The 19,244-nt window shown below is 60.8% G+C and overlaps 1 protein-coding gene across 4 annotated transcripts in view; it reads right to left on the bottom strand.

Annotated features, from left to right (window-relative positions):
* The window catches only part of PXDN (peroxidasin), a 56,566-nt gene that overhangs the window by 21,476 nt on the left and 15,846 nt on the right, over positions 1–19,244 (bottom strand). For 2 of the 4 annotated variants that reach the window (XM_003125405.6, XM_005662787.3), the window contains exons 2-9: positions 13,715–13,786; positions 12,565–12,636; positions 8,423–8,494; positions 5,691–5,762; positions 5,283–5,354; positions 3,331–3,500; positions 1,372–1,489; positions 815–984 (exon numbers count right to left, since the gene is read on the bottom strand). In XM_003125405.6, the coding sequence (XP_003125453.6) occupies positions 815–984; positions 1,372–1,489; positions 3,331–3,500; positions 5,283–5,354; positions 5,691–5,762; positions 8,423–8,494; positions 12,565–12,636; positions 13,715–13,786 (818 nt within the window). Of the gene's footprint in view, positions 1–814; positions 985–1,371; positions 1,490–3,330; positions 3,501–5,282; positions 5,355–5,690; positions 5,763–6,466; positions 6,727–8,422; positions 8,495–12,564; positions 12,637–13,714; positions 13,787–19,244 lie in introns of those variants that run through there. The other 2 variants (XM_005662789.3, XM_021087952.1) reach the window with 2 other exon arrangements.

The following is a 19,244-nucleotide window of genomic DNA, read 5'->3' as shown; positions in this document are numbered from 1 at the left end:
CTCGGCTGCAGCCGACGCCCAGCGCTTCCCTCTGAACAGAGATCTGCCAGCTGGGGCCGGGCAGGCACCCGGGAACACTGGCTGTGCCTGGGCTGGGATTCAGCCAGCGACACGAAGGTCTCGCGCTAAATCTTGACCACGAAGCGTGCCCGCCGTTACTGCTGCCACGGAGCGTCCGGCAAAGCCCTGAGCTACAAAGCACGGGGGACCAGACCCTGGCTCGGCCCCGGGGAGGGGCCCTCACAGACCCGCGGAGACAGCACGGCCGCCTCGCTGCTTCCAGCAGCCACGGAGGCCTGGAGCCCCGGCGGACTCTGCTCCAAGGCCAGTGCCTCTTCTGACCACGCTCGACGGATCACCACTTCAAGAGTGGGCTTTGTAACCTGGTGGGACCCGGGCCAAGCCAAGGCCAAGGCTGTGCTTCCTTTGGCTCAGTCTTTTCAGATCAGGTGCCACTATTTTGCATATAAATTTAGATTCCTGGCATTTTAAAATAACCACTGCCCTGAGTGCCAGAGAGAGACCCCATTGCCAAACGGCACCAGGTGAGAGACGCCCTTTGGACGAGCGCGTGAGGGGGCTTCCAGGGCGGGCGCGCCCCCCGGGGTCCACGGGCCTCCAGACTGTGCTCCCAGCAGTGCTCACCTCCACTGGCCACTCAAGCAGGCCGCCTGTGGACCAGAGCAACGGTCAGGGGTCGCCTATGGCTTTGTGCCAACGCGGCCACGGGCACTTCGACAGGAGACGGGGGCGACGGTCTTTGCACCGGGGACAGAGGAGAAGGTGCGTGTCGGGGCGGGGGAGGGCGCCGTACCTGGAGACCCGAAGTACCTCAGGGTGACCCCCTGCGTCTTGGCCTCCCCGGCCACGTTCTTGGCCATGCACTGGTACACGCCCTGGTCCGCCTCCCGCGTGTTCTGGATCATCAGCGTCCCGTCGTCCAGCAGGTTCAGGCGAGAGTCGGCCGCCATGCTCAGCTCGTTGCTGCAAAGCGGAGACGGGGCAGCTCGGGCTCTGGAAGCACCAGGACACACCGAGGTCCCCGCAGGAGGCGTGGCCCCGGCAGGAAGGCGCCCCTCGCCTCCCCGGGCCCCACAACACCCCGGGGTGAGGAGCCCCCCTCAAGAACGTGCACGGGTCGGGGGCGGGGGAGGCCCACGTCCCTTCCGCTCCCCACCCCCCAGCCCCCGGGGCGAGCACCGCGAGGAGGCGGCCCGGGGCGACCCCAGAGCAGGAAGGATGCGGCAAGAACGCGTCCTCCTCCTGCTTCTCTCTCTCTGGGTGTCGGGGGCGGGGGTGCAGAGTGGTGCCGACCACTGAGCTCACGGGCCGCCGCGGAGACGGGCCCGAGCCCCACCCAGAAGCGCTCACTTGTTTCGGAGCCAGATGATCTCGGGCTTGGGGTTGCCCTCGGCCCTGCAGGTGAAGAAAACCGTGTTGCCCAGCGTGACGTCCGCGTCCTGGGGCTCCGACGTGATCCGCGGCCTTTCTGCGCCAAAGAGAACCCAGGCTTCCCTGGTCATAAAGCGTCAAGGGAACAAGAACCCGGAGCAAAGCCCTGCTGTTCGAGAGAAACTCCCACACGCTCAAACCACGAACTCCCAAAGGAAAGGCAGGCGGGCCTCTCCACGCAGGGAGCTTTTCCAGCGGCCAGTGTCCACCCGCGGAGAACTGCGGTGAGCGAGCGGCACTGAGCCTCAGACAAGCCCTGGTGATGACCTCGATGGACACCCCCTCCCAGAGGGCAGGACACACTCTGAGTGACGGTTTTTCGGGAAAGAAAGGACAGACCACGGCAGGCGGGCCGGGGGCAAGGCTGCCTCGGTGCCAGGTCCTCCCTGCCCCCCAGGCCACCCAGGTACTGATGGCAGAGGCGTCCCCCCTGTGCACCAGCTGCCGGTGACCGTCCTCTCCATGGACCAGTCACTTCCTAACAAAGGAACTCAGAGAACCGAGCCCTCTGAGCCTCCCTGTACTCATCCACCTGCCACGGGTGGGAAGAAAAAGCACACGTGTGCTGACGCCCCTGCTCGTGTTGCATGTGCACCCGTGCACGTGTGTCTGAACGGTGCCTTCACAGCACCTCAATCTCTCGGGCGCAAACAGTCCCTGTGGCGGTCACTGCGCAGCCATCAACAGGAAGCCCATCAAGCTCACCCATCCCCATGACTCCCCGAACCTGGGCTGTTCCCGTCCATTCCCGTGCCTCCCGCTCCCCATGTCACGTGGACCCCATGGCTCCCTCCTCTGCACCCAAACACCCGGCGCCACCACCAGCCTCTCTGCTCACCCCGTCACAATCAGCCCCTCGCCCTCTTTCCACCTGCCCCCTCAGCTGCGTCCACCTGTCCCCTCTGTGTCCACCTGCTCCTCGGCTATGTCGGACTCGGGGATTCTGGGAAAGTTCTGTTTCTCCATCTTCTCTCCAGACAGAAGCAGGTGGTGGTGACGGAGTGGAGGAGGGAGCCCCCCCCCACATTCCCCCAGGTGGCCCTGGAGGACAGGCAGCCACTAATGACCTTCCAGGACACTTGGGACAGGGCCACCATCCCCAGACAGGGTCCCGCGAGGCACTAGGTGCTCACGGAAAACCCAAGGCACCACTCCCTCTGCTCCCAGGCCTATTGACAAGGTCAGAGCCGGGCTGGGGGAGGGTCACAGCTGACTTGGGAAGGGACCACCCAAGACAGCCGCAGGGAGTTAACCAGACCGTCCCCGCCAGCAGGCTCAGAGGTCGGGGTCGGCCGCCCCTAAGGAGGGGTCCTGCAAAGGGGGTGCACATGGCTCAGCACTGCTGCCTGTCCTGTGGACCCCCTGCCACCTGACCACTCCCCGCCCAGACGAGGGCAGGACAATCAGAGGGCACAGGCCTGCACCACGGATCACGGCAACACCGGATCCTAAACCCACTGAGCAAGGCCAGGGAGCAAACCCTCATCCTCAGGGACACTGTGTCAGGTTCTTAACCTACTGAGCCACAAGGGGGCGCCTCGATTTTGCTCTTAATATTTAAACATAATGAGGATGCTTTGGAGAAGCGAATTTTAGTGCCCAAAGAGGCTAAAACTGAAAGAGAAGCAGAATTCCCTGGGCGTTTACGTATAAGGAAGGTTCTGCCCTGTGAGATCTGACTTGGAGCTCCTTCTCCTGGTTTCTTACTGAGGGGTCCCGCACGGGCAGTCCGTGGTCACTCAGCTGGACCATCTCAGCCTCTGCCCACTCTGGGTGGCCACCGCCCAGATCCAGAACCCAGACCTGCCAGCGCCCCCAGGACCGCGCCGTCCTGACGCCCGCACCAGCCCTCGGAGCCTGGCGGGGCCCCAGGCTCACCACAGTCCAGCTCTTCCGGGGTGATGGTCGCCACCGACCGGCCCTGGATGCGTCTAGGGTATTCGCAGGTGGCCGCGGCCTGCGCGTTCCCCGACCGGGCGTAGGTTTTCAGCAAGTCCGCCAGCCACAGGATCTCACAGTCGCAGCGAAGGGCGTTTGAGTCCAGCCGCCTGTGAGAGGAAGCGGCGGCTGGTGAGACCCGGGAGGGCCTGGCTGAGCCTGGCCAGACAGCCCCAGACCGGCCAGAGCTGGGGGGGCCGCAGACAGCGGAATCAGACCCCGTCCTGCCTGACCCGGGCCCGGCACAGGTCCGCACATACGCGGGGAAAAGCCACACACACAAAAGACGGCAAAAGGACTGACCGAATACCATGTGCTTGAGGTTCAAAAGCAAGGGAAGAATTCGGGCTGGATGAGTCAGGGAAGTTGCTCTAAAGGCACACGACAAGAGCCTTGGGTGAAGTCACTAATGCACAGTCCCCGCCACCCAGAGGTGCTCCTGGACGTGTGTCACACAGGCACATGACGTCCTGCATGATGTCACTTCAGGGTGGACACTTCCACCCACCCTCCGGGAACAAGGGCCATTTCTGCAGCAACGCCCAAGGTTCTGAGAACTGGTGACAGGGACCCGAACCCGCGGCTGCTCCGTCAGACCCATGGGTCTGTCAGACCCATGTGACAAAGGGGGCAGAGGCAGGGCCGGAGCCAAAGGCGGCCCTCGGGTGTCCAGCAGGTTCGCATGAGGCCAGGACTCCAGGGGAGGCAGGCCCAGGACACCACCGCCAGTCGCTGGCTCAGAGGGAACAGCAAGCGGAACTGGCTCTGCCGGGACGCTCAGCTCTCTGATGAGCACGCCCAGCGGGCTCCTCGAGGCTCCACGCAGACCCAGCAGAAGGTCCCTGCCCGCGGCAATCCCTCAGGTGAGCCGGATGCAGGGCCACCCTCTGCCCGGCTCCCGCGGAACTCACAGCCCCTCTGAATAAACAACAGGACCTCGAGGAACAGCAGGCGAGCAGGTGAGCCCAGGTGTGTGACCCTAGCCAGCCCTCCGCCGGCCGAGCTGCCGGGGAAGGGCCCCAGCTGGCTGCACGCGCTCCTTCGCCATCGGGGGAACAGGGTTCAAGGAGGCTGCGAACCCTAGGGTTTCAGATTTGAACAAGACCACGGCAGCCGAGGGGGCCCCCCAGCCCGCTCCGGCATCTGCTTGCTTCTGGCGGCTTCTCCCCGCCTCCCGTATCTATCTACCAGGCCGTCTTTATCTGGTCTGATACCCAGGACGCAGTGTTCAGTTTGGCTGGGGAGTTCTTTATCTTAAAGAAAAAAATCGTAAATACTGACGGACGTCTGTGTCTGACTTTGCGGGAGACAAACAAAGAGCCACGCCGGGCCCCAGCTTGTCAGCCGAGTTTTCTATCTCTTTCTTGAGTCGAGTTCATTGTGCACCCTCAGTAATAGCTAACTGAGAAACAGTGGCCTTCGAGACCTCAGAGAAAACCACAAAAACGATAGCTTTGTCCATCAGCATCGAAACGCCTGAGTTCTCTCGTAAGGAATTCCTCAATATAAAGACGAATGCTTTTGAGAGACCCCAGAACGGACAGAATTCAGTTAAGTGCCCCCCTGAGTAAAAGGAATGGAATGCAGTTTAGACTCCGTCTAGGCAGATTTTATTTCTACCAGGAAAATAGGCAACGTGAAATTAAAAATTAATTTGAAGAATTTAAACTGGATTTGAAACCTGTCTTACTCGCCTACTAAAGAGTAGTTAACCTGTTGCCATGCTCCCTGGTCGGCCTGGGTTTCCTCCCTGGTGGTTTAATCCACTCTCCCCCCAGCGCGAGTCAGGCCGTGCTGAATTCGTAAACACCGGATAAGCGGATAACAGGGTCAGGGAGGCCCGTGGAGAAACACTGCACTGCAAACACGGCAGAAGAGGTGAGTTTACTTACAATCGCTTCATGGATTCCAAGTGATTGAACGTTCCCGGAACCAAGTACGTAATTCGGTTGTTATGCAAAAATCTGTTCAAAGAGGGAATAAGTGAACGCAATTGTTAAAAACACTTCTTAGACGCGGAGAACAGAATAAAGCAGTCAAATGAACTAGGTTTTAAAAACCAGCTCAGCGGGTGCATTGGTCTCATACACGTGAACTTGAGAACAGTGCTGTTTCGGGCAGAAGGTAACTAACTACACCCCTCCTCCTCTGCACCCCGCTTCCGCACTGACGGAGGAAAGCATGGGACGCTCCACCGAGCTGCTGCCGGGATGGACCTTTGCCCTCCGCCGTCAGCCAAGGGCAGAGCCCGGCTCCCGGGCCCGCAGGTGAGGGGTCGGTGAGGGGCCAACGCAACTTACAGCCGCTCCAGCTTCGGCAGATGCTGAAATGACTCTGGGTCCAGCGTTTCTATCTGATTAAAGTGCAGGTATCTGCAGACGTTTTTAAAAAAGGGAAAAAGAAACAAATTTGACACAATTTTTGTTGCTTTTTACAGATCCATACAGTTTTGCTGAAAACATTTTTTTCTCTAAGTCATTTCAAATCGACCCCTCCAGATTTCCATACATCGTCTGGAAAATAAATGCAGTCACCACGTGGGGAGGGTGAGAGGCACAGGGAGCTGGGTGCCGAGGTCCCGTGTCTGACCGGCCCGTGTATCCCAGGCCAAGCAGCCGGCCGGACCGTCTCCGACCCGAGGGGAAAAGCCGGGGGCTCGCTGTCCACGTGTGCGGACATTTCCAGGAAAAAAACCAACATAATCCTGGAGCTCACACCCGGGTTTAGGAGACTAACTTACGCTGCAGGTCACACTGGGTCTATTGCTTTTCAGAACACAGACCACACAGAATCGACTCCAGAAATAACACAAGGGAGACGGCACTCGGTTGCGTGAGGTCACGCATTTCCTCAAACATCCTTCCATTACCCAGAACATCCGGAACTCCCACTTCCTTCCATTTAAGGGGTCTCCTTACTTTCCACACTTTATACATTTTCTGCAAAACTAATCTCTTCTAATTTCCTTGAACACTGCTTTTCTCACTTGGAAAACTGGTGGTTCTTCCTTTAGAAAAACACGTAAGTCACCTTCTAACCGGGGCCTCTGCAGGAGCCCCTCCTGCCACACACTCACCCGCCCTACAAGCACACGGCTGCTTCTTCCCCGCTGCTAGGACCAGCAGGGTGACAGCGCCAGGGTGACAGCACCAGGGTGACAGCGCCGAGCAGCACCAGCAGCTCCAGAACCAGCAAAGCACAGGAACGGGAGCTCTTTCCACACCCCTCCAAGGCAGCCTTCCCCTTTCTGAAATGACTGTCACCTCAAGGTCCTCAAGTCCAGCTGCCTTGCCTTGTCCTGTCCTCTCCTGTCCCACCCATCCTGTCCTGTCCTGTCCTCTCCTGTCCCACCCCGTCCTGTTCTGCCCTGTCCCTCCCTGTCCTCCCCCCGCCACCCCCTGCCCTGTCCATGTCCTGGGCCCGCTTGCTGGGAGGACCCCCGTGGGAAGTCCGGGACCTGCCCTGCTGTCCCTGCTGCCCGGTGGGGACACACCTGTACCCACCACCCTCCCTGCCTGAGGGGAGGCCTGAGGGCGGGGTGGATGGGCCTGGTGAGACTCACCCCGAGGCTGATGGGTGGGGCGGCTCTGACGCGGGGCCTGGGAAGCAAACCCGCACACCAGCCTGTCTGAACCTCCGAGTGAGACACACTGAGGGCCTCGGGTCTAGGCTCAGCCCCTCGCCCAATGCCCTGCTCTGATCTGCGCCCCTCCCAGCCTCTCCCCGAGGTGGGGGGGTCCGGTCAGCCAGGCCCCTTCCTCATCGGTGCTGCTCCAACCAGTGCGGACACCTGTTTCTGCCTCCGCTCTGACCGCCTCTCAAGGCCCCGCAGGGCGAGACGCTGGGCAGGCACAGGGGCCTCCCCCCACCCGGCCCCTCTGGCTGGGAGCCCATGCGTTGCTGGGGACCCTCCCCTCCGCCCTCGAGGCGCTTCCCGAGGGTCCTCATCAGCTCTCCGGCCCGAGGCTCGGCGGCAGGGACGCATACGCACGGACCACCAGGTGCATGGCCACCAACGTGGGCGACCGTCACACGGCCACTCGGGCTCCACTGCTCCCCTTCTTGTGCTTCCCGGACTTTGCCTCTTTTCTCCTCAAAAACTGCCCCACTGACCCCCTCGCAGGGCTGGATGGGCCTAGTCTGGTCCCAGCCCGGATGGATGGCGCAGGGACACCACGGCCCTGTCCCCTAAACTGCGCCAGATGCGGGAACATGGTCGGGGACCCCTGGCACCTGCCGTCCAGGCGTTCCCGTGCCCCTGCCAGGACCGGAACTCTGTGTGGCCCCCGTCCAGCCCCACCGGCGCCCTCGCAGGCGTGAGGAGGTGGGTGTTCAGAAGCGCAATCCCGCGTGTGCGCCCGAAGCCTGGCCTGGGGGAGGCCGCCCCAGCTCTGCCTGGGTCTCTGCGGCCGTCTCTGCATCCCGCCCTCCCGCCAACAACAAGCAGCACACGGACTCCAGCCCCTGCGCAACGAAGCCGGCGAGGCCCTGAGGGGATGGCTGCAGCCCGCTGGCCGAGGGGCGGCTGGCCGGGCAGATGGCTCAGACGCACCCCCTGACCAGGATTCCAGGTTCATCCCGACCGGGGCAAGGCGGGCCCGGCACACACTGCCTGGGGACACGTGGGAACGGCGATCTCCTCCAACACAAGCACGTCATGAAGGAGGCTAGTAAAGCAGGTGCAAAGATTCCCAAACAGGAAATGCCGCGAAGGCAAACAGCCACGCGCTCAGATCTGTTTACACGTCCCTTCGTTCAACTGGGAACCACGGGGACAGGGGCCCACTGGGGTCACTGCTCCTTGCACCACGAACGCAGGGCACAGGGCATGGGGTGCGGGGGCACCCGTACGGGCGGCTCGCTGGACGGACAGGGATCGGATGGAGGGGCTACAGCTTTCCAAGGCATGCACGGGTCCCTGCCCCCCGGCACAGACATGCATCGTGCAAAGGGCAGGCTCCGCCCAGCACTCCCTCCGAGGGCCCAAGGGCAGGAGGACAGAGGCACCGCGAAGCGGACGCGGGGCACTTACAGTTGCTCTAGAGAGGCAAGTCCCTGAAAAGCTTGCCTGTCAATTGACTGGATCTCATTCTTGTACAGATAGCTGAAACAAGAAACACGGCAGGTTAGCACACGCACGGCAGGCGGGACTCCGCGGGGAGAGCAGGGCTCAGCTGGTCCCTGGAGACGGTTCTCAGCCGCCTCAGAACACAAAGGAACGTGTACACAGAGAGTCCCGCCCCCCCGAGGGCCCCTTCCCCCGTTCCGGGGACTCTCCGACCGGAGACGGGCAAACCCCTGCTGCATCGTCAGAAAGTTCGACTCTGGGAGGTCAGCTCAGGAGTGGCTGACGAAGCGTTTGCTTCGAAGCCTGAAGAAAAAAGCAAACCCCTTCCCCACAAACACGTAAAGGGCACCGAATGTGAGCCTGAGACTGACCCCGATGTAGTTTTGAAATACCCAGAAATAACCCGGGGAACAGAAATCACGGAGGCGAAATTCTTCCCGATCCTGCTCAGCACCCGCAGCCCCTTCCTCTAACAGAAGCGACCTGGGCTGGTCAGAACCACACCACCGGCCGCGGCGGTTTCTGCACGGCCTGCGGCCAAGAATGGTTCTGCCGTCTCCAAACACTTAAAGATTTAAAATGAAGTGGACGTTCTGCCGTGGCTCGGTGGGAATGAACCCAACTTGCATCCATGAGGACGCGGGTTCAATCCCTGGCCTCGCTCGGTGGGTTAAGGATCCAGTGTTGCCGTGAGCTGCGTGCAGGACGAAGCTGCAACTCCGATTCCACCCCTGGCCTGGGAACTTCCATGAGCCATAAACAGAAAAAACACTAGGGAGTTCCCGTCATGGCGCAGTGGTTAACGAATCTGACTAGGAACCACGAGGTTGCGGGTTCGGTCCCTGCCCTTGCTCAGTGGGTTAACGATCCGGCGTTGCGGTGAGCTGTGGTGTAGGTTGCAGACACGGCTCAGATCCTACGTTGCTGTGGCTCTGGCGTAGGCCGGTGGCTACAGCTCTGATTCGACCCCTAGCCTGGGGACCTCCATATGCCGCTGGAGCAGCCCAAGAAATAGCAAAAAAAAAAGCAAAAAAACCACTAAAACAAAGAATACTACTTTGTGACACATGAAAATCGTGTGAAACTCCAGTTTCAGCGTCTGGAATTACGATTTTGGTGGCACTGGCCACACCGCTCAGTGCCGGGTCTGCGGCTGATCTTGCACCTGTGGACACAGAGACACGCGGTCCTCGACCTCAGGTCTGTAGAGTCCTGTCCCTACAGAAGTCAGCCAGCCGAGTCCCGCAGGGACCTGTGACAGATGGAGACTCGAGGAGCACCCCAAGCCCCCCGGAACCACAGGCCGGGGGCTGCTTGGCGGCCCCACCTCCATCGTCTCGGAGAAGCCCGGCAACGCTGCTGCCCGACGGCCTCCAACGGAGGCAGATCCCCAGCCCCGGGTGTGTCTCTGTCGCTGAAACGGGCAGAGGGTCCGATCGAAATCACGCCTTCCCCACAGTTTCACTTCGGGCAGGTGCTTCTTCTTACCTCCGTGCCTCCGCCCACACTCCCGCCGGCGCCACCCTGCGCACTCACGCTCTACTCCAAGACCAGGGGCCCCGCGGGCCCCGGCCTTCCCCCCCCTCCCCGCCCCCGCCCCGTGCAGATCCGCCAGGGCGACTTCGCAGAGAACCAGAGCCAGACGGCCCCGAAACTGAGGCCCGGCCGGGATGGCTCCAGGCTGCGGGTCCGGATCCATGAAAGCCACTTCCTAGCTGTACGTCTGGCACAAGAAACGTTTCTCAGCCTCGGCCTCTCCATGTGTCCAACAGAGGCGACAGCAGCGCTTTACGGGTAGAAAAAGCTCCCGCGTCCTGCCCACACGCGGCTCTTCCTTCGAGGGAGGAAGGCCTGAACGGAGCTTTTTGGGCTCATTTCTTACAAATCAATCAAGGGCAGAAGTTCCCGTCGTGACTCCGCGGAAACGAACCCGACTAGTATCCATGAGGACACGGGTTCGAGTTCCAGCCTCACTCAGTGGGTTAAGGATCCAGCGTTGCCGTGGCTGTGGTGCAGGCCGGCAGCTACAGCTCCGATTCTACCCCTAACCTGGGAACGTCCACACGCTGCAGGTGCGGCCCTAAGAATAAATAAATAAGCAGCCAAATAAAATACCACCTTGCAAACACTTTCAAAAAAATGACAGCACAGGGATCCTTTGAAAGAAAACATTCAACGGTTGAACCCAAAACTATTGGGTGTGTGTGCCTGCGGGTCAAACGTCACAGAGCCTGGGATCCAGTTTCCTAAAGAGAACTGGGTCCTGATCGTCTCATGATAGTTCGTAAATAACTCTCCACTTCATCACAGTGCTGACCCTTTGAAACTGAGTTCGAAGTCTCTCGAGTCAAGTTCATCCCCGGCAGTACGAATGAAGGGGGTTCTTCCTCACCAGACGTCACTGGGGTTGCAGCAGCTAAGGAGCCTTCAACAACCTCTACAACTACGCATTGGCCCTGACCAAATACACAGAGCCGAAGTAACCAAAACTTTTCAGGAGGCTTCCTAAACATTGCGCAATCTACGTCAGCGCCAGTCAGGTGCCCCCCCCGCCCCCCGCCTCCGCTCTCCGGCCCCCTGAGGTTTGGGGGATCCGAGGAGGAGGAGGCTGAGAACCGCGGCAGCTGGCGCGCAGGTCACGGGGTCCCTCCCTGCCGCAGCTGCATCCTGCCCTGCTGCCTCTTCTCGCGTGCCCGTGCCCGGCTCCCCCACTGCCAGCCCCTGCTCAGCCTGCCCCCGCTGACCCCGGGACCTCCCACCAGTGGGCCCCTCGGGCATGGTTGCGTGGGAGGGAGGGAAAAAGGTTGGCACGGGGTTGCCCTGAGGGTGAGGTTAAAAAGCATTACTTTACAAAGCTGTCTTAATTGGAAAAGCACAACTTTTTTTAAAGAAGACTCAACACACATGCACTACAAATACTGGCTGTCGGGTAACGGAATCTGCTTCCAAGAAATCAAAGCTTTCTTCTGGAGCTTGCGCAGCACTTAAAACTCAAAAACCAGGCTCAGTGGGAACCTTACTCATGAAACATGAACACGCTGTCGAAAGGGATGGAGAAAGACGTGCAGACACAACACGTTCAGATTCTCGATCGAAGGAAACGCGTGTGCCCCACACTTAATGTCGCGCCTCCTTCAGAGCCGCCGCCTCACCAAAACGCAACTCGACTCAGAGGCCCTCGGCCTCACCAAGTCGCACACGGTTCCCCAGCATCACTGACATAATCCCTCATTAAGACGGCTCTAGCCAAACAGTTCCCAGGTCCAAAAGCAAGCGTCACTGGCTCAAAGCACATGACACCCACTTCTAATCTGCCCAGAACCGGCCGTGTACTCAGTGCTTGCCTTCAGGTTCCCAACTTTACACCAAGCGCCTGCAAAGGCGTCCAGCCAGCAAGGTCCCGCCCTCCCTGCAAAGCTCACCTCCACAAGCAGGCGTTTCAAATGCGCAGCAACTTAGGAAGGCAAATCAATTTTTTGAAGCAAAATAAAACTTCACTACATAAAAGTAAGAGGTGAGATCATTTGGCAGAGGACAGGGAAAATGAGCAGATTTAGTGACATTCCAAAGGCATTTGTCACCAACATCCTTCCTCTCGCCCACAGCTGGAGGCGACGCAAAATGGCTCTGACAGCCCCTGAAGCAAAACACATGTCAGCCGGAGTTCCCTTGTGGCGCAGTGGGTTCAGGACCCAGGGCTGTCGCTGCAGCGGCCGGGGTCGCTGCTGTGGCTCGGGTTCCATCCCCGGCCCAGGAACTTCCACATGCCACGGGTGTGGCCAAAAAAGAGAACACGTCAGCTGTGGACACCAGCCGCTGAACCTCAGTTCTCACTTTCCGTCAGCGAGTCTCGTGACAACCCCCGAGCGACCTTCGGAGGCTACAGTGTGAATGCCCTGCCACCCCCGTCACCGACCAGAAACATCAGCTAAGGTGGAGCCCTTCACACCGGTAACACCTCAGTTGAAAATCCCAGCCTCAACTTCACTCACCTTCTGAAAAGAAAAGCTTTTTCACACGGAGGTATGAACAGTTCATAACAAAACACAGGGATTAGAGTCCAAGGGCAGACAACAGACTTGGGGTGGAGATAGGTCGCGACTTACAGGTATTTTAGATTCTCCAAGTCTTCAAATGAGCCGCTAGGGATACTCTTGATCTGATTATTGTTGAGAAGCCTGTGAAAAGAAAGTTCAGCAAGAATTTTAAAAACTACAACCCTGGAGTTCCCACGGTGGTGGCTCAGTGGTAACCAACCCAACTATCATCCATGAGGATTCAGGTTCGATCCCTGGCCTCGCTCAGTGGGTTAAGGACCCCGTGCTGCCGTGAGCTGTGCTGCATGCAGGTCGTAGACCGGGCTCGGATCCTGCATTGCTGTGGCTGTGGTGTAGGCTGGCAGCGACAGCTCCGATGCGACCCCAGCCTGGGACCCTCCCTATGCCGCAGGTGTGGCCTCAAAAAGCAAAAATAAAAAACGGCACCACCTCTGAATTGTGTTGGGAAAATCATTCCTGTTGCCATGGAGAAGGTCATAAAACGATAAGCCACAGACCTTACTTCCAATGTCCGCTAAATACAAAGGGACACGACCCTGGGCAGTTGGCCCTCCGGCTTCAAGGCTCCTCGGGGGTGGCGGCCACATCAGCCACGCGGCTTCACCCTGCATCCAGCAGGGCAGACCCCCCGTCCCACACAGAGCAAGGTCCACCGTCCAGCCCAGCCAGGAGCCTGTCCCGGAAGTGAGTCTCTCCCCAGAGAGCGCTCCTTCCCACGGGGAGGGGGAGAGCCACACGGGGTCAGCCCCCCAGGCTCGCAGGGCAGAGGTGACAGTCCCGACCCCCGGATCTGCACCCAGCCCTGTACAGAACAGTCGGCCCCGGCAGGCGACTCACAGCAGCCGGCCTCCCACAGCCCTCAGCACAGCCCGACCACAGGACCACGCAGCCCCGACGGCCCCTGCCCGGTCCCCTCTAGCTCAGGAGGAGGGCGGTGCCTGGTCCCTGCGTGGGCGGCGAGCCAGCCCAGGCCTGGGGCACACGCAGACGAGAGCGAGCTTCATGGGCGTCAGACCAGACAGGCGGGGCCAGAGGCCTGCCCAGCGGCCGGGGACCCTCTGTCAGGCTCCACCTCTACTGGCCCGCCACGCGCACCCACCGTGGGGACACGGGGACCTCGGCCTCGGGGATCCACCCACGGGGGAAGGTGTGGCAATGCCCGCGTCTTTCCCACTGGCTCCCCGACGTTCAGACTTACAGTGTGTTCAAGTTTCTCAGCCCCTTGAAGGCCCCCGGCTGGATCTCCCGGATTCTGTTAAAGCGAAGATCCCTGTGAAGAGCGAGAAACACACTTACAGAGGGATCTGCCGTCGTCACCAGCTCCCTGCCTCTCTTTTCTTCGAACGGCCGCACCCGCGGCCAGTGGAAGCTCCTGGGCCAGGGATGGAACCCAGGCCGCAGCCGCAGCAACGCCGGACCTTAGCCCACGGCGCCAGGCCGGGGTCGAACCCGCGCCTCCGCAGCCACTCGAGCTGCTGCAGTTGGATTCTGAACCCACTCTGCTACAGTGGGAACTCCACATGCCACCCTTAAATGCTCCGTTTCCAGAGAGCAATCAGGGACTGAGGAAATCACCCCTCGCCGTTCAGTCCGTGGATGGACGGTCTCCGGCCGGGATTGCCAAGTGCGCGAACATTTGTCGGAGCGACAGGCGGGAGGTGTCACTTTACAGACATCTGTTCAAACACGACTTACCCAGAGAGAAAGGCCCCTCTGGCACCTGCCATCCAGCCCAGGGGACCCCCAAGTCCCTCAGTGCAGAGATTCACATAGGGGATCGCCCCCGGAGCAGGCATGGACACTGCCTGTCGCCCGCACGTCTAGGCGGCAGCTCGGTTGCTTACTAGCTGACTAGCCACCGCGGCCTCCAGGGAAGGGTCCAGGGGGCCCACCCAGAGCACGCAGCCCATTCGGCAGGCGCGTTGGGAAAGGCTAGGGCGTGTCTTAACCTGACTTTCCTCAGCAGGCGCTTCCCACGAAGACAGAGGCCCTGGGGGGCCATCTGGGACAGGGGACGCCCCGGCCAGCACGGGAGACACCAGCGCCCAGGCAGAAGGGTCCAGCTGGGGGGGTTGGGGGTGGCGAGCACGGGGTCAGGTCTCCCCAGGTCCCCAGCCTGAACCAAAATCTACCAACCGAAGAGGACGGAGGACACTGAAATGAAACACGAAGCCCCCGTAGACGAATCAGAAGTCCCCACTCCCAGGCTGAACCCTCTGTCACCGCCCAGCAGGGTTATTAGGGGCTGAACTGTCCCTCAAGTTCACTGGTTTGAGGGTTTGGAGACAGGCTCACAGGGGGACGCCAAGGACTGCGGCCACCGCCAGAGCAGGGGAGGCCTGACACAGACCCCCTGGGGCCACAGAGGGACCTAGCCTGGCCACCTCGACCTGGGACTCCAGCCCCCAGGACTGTACGGGAACAGATGCCCAGCGAAGCCCCCACCCCATCAGCGGAGCTTGGTTACGAGGCCCCGGGGCTCCTGGGCGGCGCGGTCCAGGCACGAAGGGACGGCTCCCTTGGGAGGTTTGCTGAGCTCCGTCCGCGCCCTAACCCTCTCAGGACCCTGATTATTGAGCCAATTCAGTAAGTGCCATCGATGTACAGAACTGATTGAGGCTGCTCGGAAAGCGTCAGAGTGGCTGAAATCACCAGGTCTGGCAGCAGGTGGCAGGGGTGCCTTTGGACAGTCGCTTCTTTCCCGGGGGTCAAGTTCCTGTGACCCAAGCAACCGTGGTCAGCACGCGACCCTCATCCTGGCTCACTCTCTCTGGTGACCTGTTAGCCACCAACGTGCCCGCCAGGACAGCCCCTCCCTTGCAGATAAGCCAGCTTCTTCTTCTTTTTTTTTTTTAGGGACGCACCCACAGCATATGGAGGTTCCCAGGCTAGAGGTCAAATCAGAGCTACAGCTGCCGGCCTGCGTCACAACCACAGCAACGTGGGATCCGAGCCACGTTTGCAACCCACACCGCAGCTCACGGCAATGCCAGATCCCTAAGCCACTGAGCCAGGAATTGAACCAGCGTCCTCATGGATGCCAGCTGGGTTCGTTAATCGCTATGCCTTGTCAGGGGCTCCCAGGCTAGCTTCTTAATGAACAGTAATTTACACTCACATCCACAACAGTTCGGGCCCCCCACTCGGCTCTCAGGCCGAGACCTCAGGGTGAAGCACATGATGCGAGCAGCACCCCCCTCGTCCAGCAAGGACTGGATTTCAAAGAATCTGCACAGGTGACCCTGCCCCAACACCAGAGCAAACCCCAGAACCAGGCCCAGCGCCAGGCCCGCAGCAGGGGCCCCCTGGGCATTATCCAATCAAAACCCAGCCCCCCTGGGCATTATCCAATCAAAAACCCAGCTTCAAGCCCAGAGTCAGGAACACACAGCTCCTATTCCCTTGGATACACAACTCAGACTGTGGGGGGAGGGGGATCTCGGAAGCAGGAAAGTCTCTTAACCAACTGCCCCAGGTGATGCGGAGGGAGCCACACACTTGCCCTGAGCGCACCTGCCCCGGGCGCACCTGTCCCGGGCACACCTGCCCTTAGCCCACCTGCCCTGTGTGCTTACCTGCCCTGAGCTCACCTGCCCTAGGCCCACCTGCCCTGAGCTCACCTGCCCTGAGCACCAGCAGGGTGGCTGGGCTGCACCAGGCCTCCGTGGCCTGTCTGGAAGCCTCACGTCCATGTGCCGTGGACAAGCCTACGCAGTGATTACACTTCGAAACGTGAGTGTCTGATATACAGAGCTGAATAGAGCCTTAGTAAAATTAACTGATTTCTTTCTAATTTCTATTGAAGCTTCTGGAAATTTTTAAAATCATGTATGTGGGTCACGTCACATTCCTTCTGAGCAGCGCTGGCCTGGAAGGGGGCGTTTCACAAGCCCCACCTCCCCAGCCAGAACCCAGGGAATGACCAGACGGGGTACCTCCCCCGTGGCCTCTGCTCCCAGCACGACGCTAGACAGTCAGGGCTGGGGCGGGCGTGGGGGCTGAGAGCCTGGGGGCAGCGCAGCCCAAGGGGACAGCCCTGTCCAGACAAGGGGGCGGGCCTCCCCAGCAGGGGCATGGGGAGCAGGCGTACACAGATGACACCCAGAGACACAGCTCTGAGAGCTGGGGAATGAAAACGGGCCAAAACAGGAGCAGACACCGGAGGCAGGATGCAGGCAGGCTCGGAGCCCCGCAGCCCAGCGACAAGCACAAGGTCCAATAGTTCCGAGTGTCCCCAGCCCCCCACCTGGGAAGTGCCCCCACCCTGGAGAAACGCTGGGACAGGAAGAGTGCTCGCCGGGCCCTGTAAACCCTGGCACGGAGATGGGCCTCCGAGCGGCCTGGGACTGGCCCTGCGCCAGATCCCGCCACCGCCCCGCCCTGGGGTTGAGAACGGTGACAGAACTTCATCCCATCTGGCCAAGCGCGTCCTCCAGACCCCAGAGGGCTTCGGGCCCTGGTTTGTATCGAGGCTCGATCCTGCCTGTGGAGCAGGCACCTGCTCTCCTCTCTACCTCGACGCTGACCGAGGGCAAAACCGCGGGGCAGCGAAGGAGAGAGAAGCGAGTGACCGGGAGGACCACGTGGGTCCGGCCTGAGGCCGGGTGAGCTGCGGGGCGTGGCGGAGCCCCCGCCTGCTCCACGGAGGCCCGGGGCCTGGACAGGCCGACCGCGACACTCGGCGGCCTGACGGCAGCTGCGACCTCGTCCCTCAGCAGGCCCAGGGGCCCGGGCATACCCTCAGCCTCCACCTATTACCAACCGCGTCCCCTCGGGAGTGGCGTCGAGCCAGGAGCCGTGGCTGCTTGCGTTTTGTCCTTGTCCTCACTGGGGCACGAGGTGACCCTCAGCTGACCTCGAAGGGGATGAGCCCGGCGTGGCAGAGGCCAGGGCGCATCCAGCCACCGTGGGAAAGGGCCAGGCTGCCGGGTCTGCTTTTCCTCAACCGCCTTGTGGATGTTTGTAAAACGGTCAAACGTCGGGTGTGGCAGCAACATCCAGCTGCTGGGAACATGACACGGTGGCCCCGGAGGTGTCGGCTGTGCCGATGGACGCGGCCTGGCTCTGGGGCGACATTCAGGGGCTCCGTGAAGACGCAGGGCCTGCCCCACGCGGGAGCCTCGGGCACAGGGGCGGGGCCCAGTGTGGGCGGGTGACCCCATGAGGGGCGGGCGCCGGGCTTTTTGCCCACAGTCACCCTCCTGCCACCCCTGGCTCAGCATCTGAATTAAATCAACACTGAGAAAATTCTGTAAAGTCTGGTTTACTCAGTAATGCGTATAAATAAAGGGCAAAAAAAAGCCACTGTTTTCTTCTGATTGAGAACTTTTTTAAAACTGAGAGAAGAGCACAAAGCAGAGAACAGAAAACTCTACCTCAAAAGAAAACCGACTTTGGGAAATACGCTGGTGCTCACAGGGACAGACCCTGTAGGGCAGGGGCGCTGGCCTGTCCCCCAGAAGGCCGGGCAGGAAGCGGGTCAGCTTCGCGCCCACCCGGTCTCCCGGGAGGCCCCTCCGTCGTTGGAGCTTGGTGGCCACGAGCAGCGCCCGCGCGAGGGGCCCGCCGTGATGACACACCGAGGTCTGAGCCTCAAATGACTATGACGTCAGGAAACATCACTCTCGTGACTGTTTTCGACTCTCTAACAATGTAACATGCAAAGCTGGCAGGACAGCAAAGCCAGCCCTGGCCACCCCCGCCTGGCCCCCGGTCTGGACCAGGGGACGCCGAGGGAGGCCAGGAGGCGGCCGGTCCCTAGGCCTCTGTGTCAGGAGCCACGTGCAAACGGCCCGTGAGGCTCAGCTTCCCTCCGCCTCACAAACGAGCAAAACCAACACACTCGTTTCTGCAGGTGGTTTCCTCTGGGAAAAGTGCCCGAGCCCCTCCGTGGCAACTACAACATGATTCCGTGTTCTTCCCGCTTCCCAGACAAAGCGCGGCCAGACCGAGTACCAGGCTTTCTCCGAGGCCATTCACTCGGTCCCCAGAACCCCCGCGCGGGGTGAAGCCGAGGACAGAGTGCAATTAGGGGAGGGCCCCGCTCTGCCTCCCAAGCAAGCGAGGAGCCAAACGACAGCCTGGACGAGCCCGGAATCTGTTCCGTCCAACGCGGTGCGTCAGCGAGAACACAGCCGCCTGACGTCCTTCTAATTTGAAACAGCCCAGAAGACGCACAGGGCGCGGGCGCCTGGGAACCGCGCCGACGCCGCCCAGCCGTGGGAACCAGCTCGGCTCCCGCCAGACGGGACGGGCGTCCTCCTCCTGCTGCAAACACGGGGACGCGGCGCGATGGGCAGGTGCCAACACTTTCAGCTCCAGGCAGGAGGGTTCAACTGGTCTCAGCAGCTTTCCTGACCGCTCCCTGCGCCACCAGGAACAGGAAGACAGCGCGTGCCACCCTGGATCTGCACCTTCCCCTGGGAAAAGCACTGCAGGAGTCACACCTCAAGGACCTGACGGTGCAAAGTCTCGTGCGGACAGAATCAGAATCGGGAGAGCAGCCCGACCGGATGGGGTTGGAAGGAGCAGTGGAGGCGCCGAAGCACCTGTGGGAGGGTCTCCCCCGGCTCCACCGGCTCAAGGCCGTGCCCCGCACAGCTGCTCGGACTAAGAGGACAGCCCGGCGGAGGGTCTGTGACCCAGTGAGGCCACAGCTGCCATCTGCTGCCCAGGCCTGGCCCCACACCTGACCTGCCACCTGCAGGCACTGAGGTCAGCCCTGCGGC

This window comes from Sus scrofa, chromosome 3, assembly GCF_000003025.6.
Source record: "Sus scrofa isolate TJ Tabasco breed Duroc chromosome 3, Sscrofa11.1, whole genome shotgun sequence".
NCBI lineage: Eukaryota > Metazoa > Chordata > Mammalia > Artiodactyla > Suidae > Sus > Sus scrofa.
Note: the sequence above shows the minus strand (reverse complement) of the source record. Positions and strands in the feature narration are given on the sequence as shown.